At 31.7% G+C, this 12,862-nt stretch overlaps 1 protein-coding gene across 2 annotated transcripts in view; it reads left to right on the top strand.

Annotated features, from left to right (window-relative positions):
* The window catches only part of LOC127727095 (uncharacterized), a 55,480-nt gene extending 46,752 nt beyond the window's left edge, over nt 1-8,728 (top strand). The window contains exons 19-22 of one of the 2 annotated variants that reach the window (XM_052234507.1): nt 96-230; nt 3,487-3,565; nt 5,029-5,152; nt 5,976-8,728. In XM_052234507.1, the coding sequence (XP_052090467.1) occupies nt 96-230; nt 3,487-3,565; nt 5,029-5,152; nt 5,976-6,178 (541 nt within the window). In that variant the 3' untranslated portion in view covers nt 6,179-8,728. The other variant, XM_052234508.1, reaches the window with a different exon arrangement.
* Nucleotides 8,729-12,862: the final 4,134 nt, after the last annotated feature.

Below are 12,862 nucleotides of genomic sequence, written 5' to 3'. Positions count from 1 at the left end.
TTTTTTGCTGTGCATGTACTGATTTTGTGTCATGAATGGATATCCCATTCCTTTGTTTATCCATTATAACTCAACTATCTATGTTTCATTTGCAGATATAAATTAGGGCATGGTCAGAAATGTGAAACTGACCATGCTGCTTGTACAGATATTATAACAGCCTTTACTTTAGACCATTCACGTCTGCCAATAACACAGATCAACTCTAATGCATTTCATACATCTGATAGGTAAGACTTAACACATTTTGATAATGTCATGTATTTAACTTTTTGGTCTATGCTCCATTTTAAGAAGAGAAGGGGCAGTTAATAAAAAATCAAAATTAGGACAGGTTGTTTTTGTGACATAGATAGTTATAAGGAATCATAAGTTTACAGATAAACTGATGTCATCAAATCTGTTTTTCAGTGTGACAGCAGTGATGAAGGAAAACAAACCTGCTCTAAATAAAAACCTCTTAATAAATTTTATCTCCTGATTAACAAGTGTTACTCCTAATATTGTCTATTGGGGGCACCAATAATTAATATAAGGCTATTCAAATTAATTATCTGGTTTTTATAATACAGAATTTAAAAAAATATGTCTTGGTTAGTAGATATTTAATGTATGTATCTTTTTGACAACCTTTTTTGGATAAAGATCAGCCTGAAATATATAAAATTATTTTCTCCCTGGAGAGACATTTATTTGTAAGATGCAGTTATTGTCCTTATGTTTTTGAAAACACAAAGTTCATTTGTTGATCTGATTATATTCTGTAATATACACTGTAAAGCTAGGATGTCTCTTCTTGAAAACTTAAGCCATATTCATACTTAGACATTTGAAAATCAGCAGGATTTTAGAAATAACTCATTTAAGTTATCTCCCTTTGTCCACTTGTAGAAATTTAAACATGTGTCATCATCAATAGGGGATTTTTTTCATGTGCTGCCAGTACCTGAACACGAGATGTTTTATATGGCATAAACTTGTCATCAAGGAGGGATGATTGTTCCCTCATAATAACTGTATATCTTTATATCAGATAACATCAAACCTCTGTATTGATAATACTAATTAAAGCAGAATATAGACCCTTTTTTGGAACTGAACATGTTGATACTATGTAAAAATTATATCAAGACATAAAATATTTTTCTATCATTAAATAGAATGTATGGTAAATGAAATAAAGGTTTGAATGCATACAACCTCTAGAACAGATTAAAAAAAAAACAGGTTGTAATACAAGTATAAAGCCATCTTTATCATACATCCACTTTAAAGTAGGGGTATACTCACAGTGTAGATACTATTCTGTACGCTTTCCGGAAGTCGCGATTTTCGAAGCGAGAACTTTTTGGATCACATTTTAAATTTGATGGATATACTGAATTAAACGGTAAGTTGATCATCTGTACATTGCTTAATGATTAATTCAGTTGACATCGATATTCTCAAATGGTTTAGAATTAAATTCAGCACATTCATTATTCGTATCTTTAACTTCATCAAGAGATTTTCAAGTGCATCACTAAGGAAAATCAGTCGGTGAACCTAAAAACAATCTTTTTACCCTCTTAGTGTACAAATTAACGTAAAAACCAGACGTAATTAACTAAATGAAGTACATGTATATTTCAAGTGGTGGTAAAAGTTTCAACCAGATCTTTGAAGCCAGAAATAAGAAAATTACACTTGTTTGAATTTCTCACTGTACGATCAGTCTCGCTTGTATATTTTGAAACTGTATGATCAGTCTTTATTTCACTGTATTCTAGTGGTGATTTCAAAGTTATTTACGATACATTAGAAGGTGGCATTTTTCTAAATAACACAAATATATTTCAATAAATTCACATCCTGAAAACTTATGAAACATGTTTTAGCTTGATGGGGTGTACTCGACTTACTACATTAAGTATAAGGATATTTAAATGTTGCTAAAATAAGAGGAAGGTTTGTTGTATATATAAGTTTCAGAAATGTCCTCCGTTATACTTAAAATTGTACAAACACACAGATTTAATTGTTATATAAAAATGCATGTATTTACACACATTCGAGGCCGTACTGTAGCCTATAATTGATCACAGTTCCTTCACTTTGTTTTGGATGTAGAGCTGTCTCTTTGACACTCAATTGTACACCACTTTGTAAAGCGGGGGTTTATAGTGATAATGAAGTCCGTCTTTCCGTTGGACCGGTACAATATGTTTCGTCGGTTTTGTAAGTGCATCTCCTCATAAACCACTTAATATACATTGTGGGTTCCAGCCATTTTTAAATGGAGAGGGGGTCCATTCCAGGAGAAAAGGGATTCCAAATATATGTTCCCATACAAATGCCGTCTACAAAAATCATCAGAAATATATTTGTATTGTCTGATGAAAGAAATTACACATTATAGTTCCCTGGACAGTTCATAATATCACATAGACACATATATACCTTCAAATTGCCGTTGTTTCTTTTTCAAAATCACGACTGGTCATACAGTCAAAAAATCTGAAATCGCTTCTAGAATACAGTCAGTTCTAGACTGATCGTACAGTAATTTATTTTGGGATCCTCAAGGAAAACATATTGTTTTATGGGAAATACAAATATTTTACTTAAATACGAAAAGAATATTGAAACAGTATATATTTAACTGTAAACTGATGCAAATATTTGCATTAAAAGATTATTTGCTTTGTACTACGAGAGCAAACTTGTCCATCGATTTCACTTTTTTCTATCAAGTTGGTGTGATGCACACGTATATTTTATATTCTTATGCATGTTTTTGTTACAGTTACTTATATTTATGATGCTATACATACCTTGAAGATGTTCAAAGCACTTTATAGATATAGGAGTAAACAAATGATGAGAAAAGTCACCGTAGGCAAAACCGTCCTGTTAGCCAGTTCGAAATCATCGCTTCGAAAATCGTGACTTCCAGATAGCGTACAGAATAGTATCTACACTGTGATACTGGTTTACCTTAGTCCATTAGTCAGTCCTTCTCTGTCATATTTTCTCAGGGAACTACAAATTGGGTGTTCCTGAAATTCAGTATCAAGCTTTATGTGAATATGCTATACTGTGTGATACACAGGAATCATTTGTGAGCAACAGCTCACAGTTCAACTTATTGTGTCTGTGATCTTGTATTGTATTGATCTTTCTCTTTTTGTAAAACAGTCTTATTGATAGAGATTTTAGATAACACTATGGATTAATCTGATAAATTACTTCCAGGCAATACTTTAAATTGATGACAATGTATAAATCTGTACATAAGATAATGAATATTCACATTTTTAGCTTCGACAGTAAAGACTTACCAATATTGATTGCTTAAGTCTCTGTATTGTTGACATTTTTAGCTTCGACAGTGAAGACTTGCCAATATTGATTGCTTTAGTCTCTGTATTGTTGACATTTTTAGCTTCGACAGTGAAGACTTACCAATATTGATTGCTTTAGTTTCTGTTTTGTTGACATTTTTAGCTTAGACAGTGAAGACTTACCAATATTAATTGCTTTAGTCTACAAAGATAATATGACAGATACAGCCTCATTTTCACAGGTAGGTTCTTTAATATGACTAGTTCTAATAAGACACTTTCCTTTGCTATTGTAGACCTCTTTGATAGATATATGAAAATATAAATAATGGAAATTAATAATTGGAACAAAATTGTTATTCCTATTAACATTGTAACGACTCTCACCTACACTTCTCATTAAGTTGCATGAAATCTATGTCATAGGTTTACATCAGTTATTCCAGAAACTCCTGTTATGCACATATAAACTGGTATCATAATTACATTTATCTTTCTATAAATAATGTGTTGTTTAATCCCAATGGGATGTATCAATGAATCTATTAGATGGTCAAAAGTTGTTTTTGTCGAGCCTGCAACTTTTTTCGCAGAAAGCTGGATATGGGGATAGTGATCAGATGGCGGTGTTAACTAACTACTCAAAAGCTTTATATTTTAGAAGGTGGAAGACCTGGATGCTTCATACTTTGTATATAGATGCCTTATGTTATGAAGTTTCCGTCTGTCAAATGTCCATTGTCCTTGACCTCATTTTCATGGTTCAGTGACTACTTGAAAAAAAAGTTAAGATTTTTTGTAATGTTAATTTTTCTCTTATTATGAGTAATAGGATAACTATATGTAGTATGTGCGTACCTTGCAAGGTCCTCATGCCTGTCAGACAGTTTTCATCTGACCTCAACCTCATTTCATGGATCAGAGAACAAGGTTAAGTTTTCGTGGTCAAGACCATATAACAGATACTATAAGCAATAGGTCTACTATATTTGGTGTATGGAATGATTGTAAGGTGTACATGTCCAACTGGCAGGTATCATCTGACCTTGACCTCATTTTCATGGTTCTATGGTCAATGTTCAGTTTTCATGGTTAAGTTTGTTTCTTAGATACTATAAGCAATAGGTCAAGTATAGTTAATGCATAGATTGATTGTAAGGTGTACATGTTTGTCTGGCATGGTTCATCTGATCTTGACCTCATTTTCATGGTGCATTGGTCAATGTTAAGTTTTCCTGGTTAAGTATGTTTCTTGTATACTATAAGCAATAGGTCAACTACATTTGGTGTATGGAATAATTGTATGGTGTACATGTATTTCCGGTTTCGTTTATCTGACCTTGACCTCATTTTCTTGGATCATGTTAAGTTTATGTGATACTTGTAGTAAAGCTTTTATTTAGGACAATCAACATAAAATCAATGGTCAGTAAAGCAGGCGAGATATTTCTGCATGTGCACTCCTGTTTTAAATTTTGAATGGAAATGTCAGTTTATAGGACCATTCAGTATGTTAAACAAGCAGCAAAAAGGGGGGTGGTCAGTGATGAAAGTCTCGCACACATACACTGTAAAAGAAAGGTTGTAAAAAAAAATAAAAAGTCCATATTACTTTCCATAACCAGATATTGTCAAGTTTTACAGGTTTCAATATGCACCATGGATCAGTTAAGTTTTATTTTACAGTTGTTATATATCTTTATAGGTTTTAACAGAGGTAGCGTACCAGTTTTATAATGAGATAATTGTTATGACCCTGGATGTTGAAGAGTTTCCAGCTTGGGCAGGGCAGTTTTTGCCTATAGATTACACTAAAATTATGATCAAATGTAAGAAACTCTTTAGTAATGCAGTTAAATAAAAAATGTTTACTCCATGATATTTTGAACTATAATTAACTCTCAACATTCATTATCACAGAATGAGATAACAAAGCCACATGACAACTTGTTCAAATTGAAACCACTAAGAAAGTGGGGGGTTGAATGGAGTGTTTTCATTTGTGCTACAGGTGGTTGGTACTTGAATAAAAAATGGGAGAGGACTTTATAAGTTTGATTAACTTGTGTCTCATCCCTTTTACATATTTAAGCAAATAAAATATGTTTAAACTAATACTTGAAAATGGATCTATTACAATTTCAAGACAGAAACTTGCCACCCCAAGTTTCAATGTTTTCTAAATGGACTTCGCTCTGATGTCCCATGGCCCCAACAATTCTTAAAGGAACATCAAACACTGAAACTCATAAACATGATCTCATATTGTTGCCAGTCATTTTATACACTGTGAGCCAGTAATAGAGGGTTTCACTAATGAAATTGAACACAAATAAAATTTATAAAAAGCATACTTCAACAACATCAGCAAGATAAGCAGCACTATAATTATAAATGAAAATAACACAAATAAGCTAATGATTCCAGGACTCTTAAATTGTGAAAACAAGTATTGTCAGTTTTTAAATAGTCTGGAAGGCTGTTTCACAGAATAACAGCTGAAAATCTTTAAACTTTTATTACCAAACTGTTATATTTACCTGAATATTAACAATTTTTCACATTTAATAAATCTGCCTGAATTTTTTTTGTAGTATGTCTAATATTTCCTTTTTCCAATATATAAATTAAATTGTTTCTTTCTCTTTACAGACGATGGTGATCCAAAATTATTATTTGACTATCCAAGAGTCTGTATGGTAAAAAAGAAAGACCACACTCATGCTGCATTCTACCCACCGCTGGAAGAAGATCGGTGGTTGGTTGATTGGTTTGAACCATACAAATTAAAGCAGTTCATATTGGATTACTTAGATGATCCTTCACAAAACATTATTGAAACTGAACATTTCTGATTGATGCTTTATTGTCTGTGATGAATGGTAGTGATTGATAGGAATAACATGGTATTAAGAAAACCCATAAAATTTTATTTCAAAAGTTGAAGGTATGAATGTCTAGTTCTAAGGATTCTGACATGTATGTTCTGTCCCTGACTTCATTTTCATTGTTCAGTGACTTTAAAATTTATAAGTTAATATAATTGGTAGGTTGTAGTCCTCATTTCCTCCATAACTGTGTGATCATATCAATGAAAAGAAGGTATGTGGTATTTTAATCAGTGGTTCAAATTTGCTTTAAATAATGAAAGGTCCGGGACCATTTGAAATTTTAAGTGAAGGGTCCTCTATAAGAAATCAATGGTCGTGTATCAAGCATCAGTGTAAAGAATGGTAGGTCCTTGACTTTTGTAATCTAAAAATGATAAGTCCTTTCCCAGAAAAGACAGGTCCCAGACCTTGGACCTACACTAATTTGAACCCCTGTTTAATTCATAAAAAATCCTTAAGGACTTGTTCTTGACAAAATCTCTTCCATTGCTCTTCCAAAAAATGTTAACATCTCAGACTATTATACGTATCAAATTCTTGAACTAAATGTTGATGCATGTAAGATTAATATTTTATATAAAATTTCATTTGAAAAGTTCACGACAACTCATCCTAAAAATAATTGATCAGCAATCATTCCATTGTGTACATCATTTATATATTTGTTTTTGTATCATTCTTAACATATTTAAGCAATTTTTGTATTTGTGCAAATTTTTTCATTTGATTTTTATACTAACTGGATAAGAGTTTCTGTCATTGTTAATTCTTTTTGAATGAATGTTTATTTAGAATTAATAATTTGTTAATTCTGTTTGGAATAAATGCACTCAGATTTGTAATGTCACAATCCAGAATATATATATTCTGTTAATGAAAGAATTTCTATTTGTTGGTGAATTAAAATAGATTGTTAGTATATTTTTATATTTGATATTTATATATTTTTACATGTTTTACAATGAGAGCTGGTTCTCTCCATTTAATCTTGTTATACAGTGGGTTCAAATTATCTCCCCTTCTCATAAGAGTTAATCTTCTTGTTATACAGTGGGTTCAAATTATCTCCCCTTCTCATATGAGTGAATGAATTCATTATTATACGACAGCAAAAACATTTCGCGGTCGTATATTGGTATGACGTTGGCCTCGTCGTCGTCGTTGTCGTCATCGTCCGAAGACACATTGGTTTTCGCACTCTAACTTTAGTTTAAGTGAATGGATCTCTATGAAATTTTACCATAAGGTTCAATACCACAAAAGGAAGGTGGGGATTGATTTTGGGGCTTATGGTACCAACAGTTAAGGAATTAGGGGCCAAAAAGGGGCCAAAAATAAGCATTTTTGTAACTTCCAGACATTACTTGTGTGTTAGTGTATGGATCTCTCTGACATTGTACCACGAGGTTCCATATCACAAAGGGAATGCTGGGATTGATTTTGGGGGTAATTGCCTCCAAATTTTAGGAATTAGGGGCAAAAAAGGGGCAAAAAACAAGCAGTTTTCTAGTTTCATGACAATAACTTGTGTGTAAGTGTATGGATCTCTCTGACATAGTACCACAAGGTTCCATATCACAAAGGGAATGCTGGGATTAATTTTGGGGGTAATTGACTCCAAATTTTAGGAATAAGGGGCCAAAAAGGGGCAAAAAACAAGCACTTTTCTAGTTTCATGACAATAACTTATGTGTAAGTGTATGGATCATTATGAAATTATACTTCAAGGTTCCATATCACAAAGGGAAAGCTGGGTTTGAGTTTGGGGGTAATTGCCCTAAATGTTTAGGAATTTGGGGCAAAAAAGGGGCCAAAAAAACAAGCATTTTTCTAGTTTCCAGACAATTACTTGTGTTCAAGTGTATGGATCTCTCTGAAATTGTACTACAAGGTACCATACCACAAAGGGAAGGCTGGGATTGAGTTTGGGGGTGATGAATCATAAGGGGGTTCAAAAAATGGGGGGGGGGATTTTTTTTCCCTTTTTTTTTCTTTAAAATTTTCCATTTTAAATTGGTTATTTCTGATTATATATAAAAGCAAATAATAATGATATGGTTTGAAAAGGTAAATTAAATTTTTTTAAGTTCTTAGACCACATTCATTCTGTGTCAGAAACCTATGCTGTGTCAAATATTTAATCACAATCCAAATTCAGAGCTGTATCAAGCTTGAATGTTGTGTCCATACTTGCCCCAACTGTTCAGGGTTTCGACCTCTGCAGTCGTATCAAGCTGCGCCCAGCGGAGCATTTTATTGTATTATTCTATCACACAATAAATCAAACATGAAGGTATATCAATATCTTTAGATGAAATTAAAATACGCTAATGGCCAAGAAGAAAAGTTGATTTTTTATATTTTTTTTTATCTTCATATAGCTATTTAAATGATATATACTTTTGTAAATTGCTGAAACCTTCTTTCAGTAATAACAATAATTAGTCCTTTTGATGTACTAATATTTTTACATATTTATACTATATTAACAATTAAACTATTAGAGTAAAATAATTTTTTTGTGATTTTTCATTTGCCCAAGGAAAAGTATTAGTATGAAAAAGATTCTTTTGGTGCCCAAAAATTATGTCATGTAAATACAAAAATATAATCTGGCATCATCAGAGAAAACATACAAATTCGACCAAAAAAATTGTAATTTGATTCACTGTTCTAGGTAAAATTGAATAAAGGAAAAAGCCTAACACCCCACTCCCCCTTCCCCCACCCCCCAAAAAAAGATATTTCAGTCAAATCAATATCAAATGCATGGATTTGAAGACGGTTTTAGATATGTAATAAATGGTATTGGACAATCTATACTAGTGACTTATCAGAAGGTTTGAAAGTCTTTTTTATTTCAAATTAAATGGGCTGTAAATGTTGGTTTAACTTTTAGATTAAATTTATTCTGGTACTCATCAAGTGTTCAGAAATGTTTTTAGAAGTAAAGAGAAGATCTATTAGGTTTTCCAGACTAATGGATGATGGTATCTCGAGGATGGTATCTAAGAACTACCTGATAACTATACCACTTGTTAACTTTTGAAAGGCTACACACATTTGATTTGATACAGATTGTTTCAAGTAGGTAATTCTCAGAATAATATACAGAAGTCATTACTGCCAGTGTTACAATTAAGTTGTGAATGAACATACACTATTGTTGATGTAAATATTTAATGAAGAAAAGTGATGTTGCAATACAATACAAAACAATGTGTTGATTCCAATTAAGTTAAGATCCCTTCAGGGGCAATGACCAGGATACAGTCATAATTCAGTTATATCAACATATACAACCAACACAGTACAATAATACAATGTATAATACTGGTGTATTCATAAAAAAAAATGATGAGATGACTTTAAATACTCTGTTCTGCAGTAAGAATGTTGGTTAACTTTTTGCTTAGCTGGAAGAGAGACCAGGGGACGAACCATGCTTAAGATTCCTACTAATCACCTTGTATCTAAACCAGCAAGCTTTGAAGTAGTATATAAATAGTAGCCATTTAGTTGATCACTTTGCTGAGGGAGACATCAGGGGCGGGGCTTAAGACTTGGGTGAATGATTCTCCCCTATAACAAGTATATATTAGTCAATTATTACATGGCAGCCACAAAATAGAACAGAGGGGTTAAACTGCAGTTGTTGATTAATATGTCTCAAAAATGAAAGCTGTCATAGCAAAACTGACCAGTTAAAATTAATAAATAGGTCAAGATCTATCAACCCTGAAGTATCCATTTTGAAGTTACTGCCCCTCAAATGTCCATTTTAGTAGATACTTTAATTTGAAAACTATTATAGATTGAGAGAAACTTTAAATAAACAAAAATTCTCAAGGGGTTCTGCGGAACCCTGAGTCTCACCTGCGATTGCTGCTGTCAGTGTATAAGTGTAATGTTGACTTCAAAAGTGAGTCCATTTATCAGTAAAATACAGAATTTTAAAAAAAAAATCAAACTTTTTCTTTCGATGCTATTTCTTGGTCTTGAAGATCAGCTTCTGTCCAAGTTTCATAACAATCCATGAAGGTTTACACATTTATCATGTAAAAATAAATTAATCCCAAACTGTCTGTAAATGTTAAATGTAAAAACCTAAGTCCATCTATCAGAAAAATAATGAAAATGAAATAAATATATTTTCAAAAGTTTGCTTCAGACATACTATTAATCATAAAAAAAGCTTCTGCCAAAGTTTCATAAAATTCTATGAAGGTTTGACAAAGTAATTGATGTGTAACAAACTCTAACCCCAGACTGTATCTCCTTGTTAACTGTAAAAAAAGTTAGGTCCATTTATCATTAAAATACGGAAAAAGGAAAATAGATATTTTCAAAATTTGGCTCTGGATACTGTTTTTTGGTTATAAAATTGCTTGTCTAAATATCATAAATTCCATGAAGGTTTGACAAAGTTATTGAAGATCTAAAAAACTTTAACCTCAGACTAAATCTGAATGTTAACTGTTAAAAAAACTAAGTCTATTTATCAGTTAAATATGGAAAAATATAGCCTTGGATACTGTTTTTTTGGTCATAAACAAGCTTCTGTCAAAATTTCCTAAAATTCCATGAAGGTTTGACAAAGTTAATGATGTCCAAATAACCTTTAACCCCAGACTGAACCTAAATGTTGACGGTGCCGACAACAGAATCTAGGATTGCTAAGTCTCTTTTCTGGGCTGGACAAAAATGACTAGCAGGATAAGATTTACAATTAAATGAACATTTTTTAATAAGTCAATCCTCTCCTTATAGAAGTTATTGCCCTTAAAAGACAACTTTTACCCATAATTGCATTTTTGGCTATAATCTTGAAACAAAAATTACAAAAGATGAAGAGAAACCTTAAACAGCCAAAAACAATCTGCTAGAGAAGATCAACAAATACAGTCATCATGATCAATATTGTCAGTTAAATCCAATTGGATACAGCTTTTTTGGACTGTGTCAGTTTCGACTTTAAGCAATCAAGCTTACAGGAGTTATTGCCCTTCAATGATAATGTTTACCTTTTTGTGTTTTCTGCAAAAACTAAAGTCGATAGAGTGAATCTGTAAACAGCTAAAATGATCACCAAGATAAGTTAACTTAAAAGTTACAATGCCAGAAATTGTTAGTCCACAAATTTTTACATTTTTTTTGCTAATATTATGAAAACAATCACTAATACTAATAGAGAGAAACTGTTAACAGTCAAAATGATAAGCTAAACAAGTCAACATGACAAAAATGGACAATAGACTTATAGTGCCATTCAATGACAATTTTCATCATTTTTTTTCTTTTTATGGCTATTTTCTTTAAAACTGTGAAAAACTGTGATCAGCTTTAAAAATGATCATATTTACAAATAGGTGAGCATAGCTAAGAAGGTGGCTTGCTTTTCTAAAGGAGTTACTACCCCTAAATGGTTTTTTTTACCAATTTTAGCATTTTTTTTTATTTAAACACTATAATAGAAACTACACAGCAAGACAAGATCTATAAGAAAATAAAGTGAGAGACATCGTTTTTTGAGTTATTTTCCTTAAATGACATGACAATGCATCAATATTCTCAGAGTGAATCATACCTGGATACATTCTTATTTAGTGTGTGGCAGATGTTTGCCACGGTTCCTCATGATTATAAATGTTGCATATTCTTACCAGCTGAGTGATTCAGGCTCTTTTGAAGCTTTAGTTCAAAATCATATTTTGTTAAGATATTTTTGTATACATTCTTAAATAAATTGTTGTTTGTTTTAAAATTAAAGACAGATTGGGTTGTGTTTTCCATTGTGTAAATGTATTTTGCAAAAACTTTTTTCAAGAACATTTAAAAAATTGTTTGTCTAAAAAAAATCAGGACAATCCAATATGTATTGTTTTGTTTCCCAAAATTTAAGTTTGGAAAAAAAAATTCTATGAAACTTTTTCTACAAACCACTTATCTGGCCAATATATATGCTGACATATGTACATCTGATACTCCCCAAATTTGGTTTAAGCACTGGAGTTACTCCCCTTTGACTTGGTTCCCATTTAAGATCAATATTTAACATTTCTAAACATTTAATTTCTTTTGTGCATGTTGTTGAAACTGGCGCCTTTGACACACAATAAATAAGTCTTTAAATTGTCCAGATAGTAACAGAAGGTACCACTAGGCAATATTTATGTATTATACAAAATAAGTACAAGTCATATGTTCTCTCCCAATTATAAAAAATAAATTATATCAAAGTTATATAAAATGGAGAAATTACTAGCTAATAGCCATGTGCAACTTAACAAGTTAATGATTTTTTCAACAATTAAAAGGAACTTGACTATAATTGATGACAAATCTTTACAATTCATCCAATTTGTTTTGATGGTTTCCTGAATAACATTGGTGGCTATATTTAAATCACTATATAAATGAAAATAGTAAAGAAAATCTGTAATATCTTAGATGAAAGTGACTTTAATCTAGGTACTACCAAACAGAACAATTGACTTCAGATCATAGCAGTTTTGTCATAAGATACACTGATTTTAAGGTAAAACTATCCATAAAACTATCCATCACAGACCAAAAGACAGGGAAAACTATCCATAAAACAATCCATCACAGACCAAAGGACAGGGAAAACTATCCATCACAGACCAA

This window comes from Mytilus californianus, unplaced genomic scaffold (genome assembly GCF_021869535.1).
Source record: "Mytilus californianus isolate M0D057914Y unplaced genomic scaffold, xbMytCali1.0.p SCAF_19, whole genome shotgun sequence".
Lineage (NCBI taxonomy): Eukaryota > Metazoa > Mollusca > Bivalvia > Mytilida > Mytilidae > Mytilus > Mytilus californianus.
Note: the sequence above shows the minus strand (reverse complement) of the source record. Positions and strands in the feature narration are given on the sequence as shown.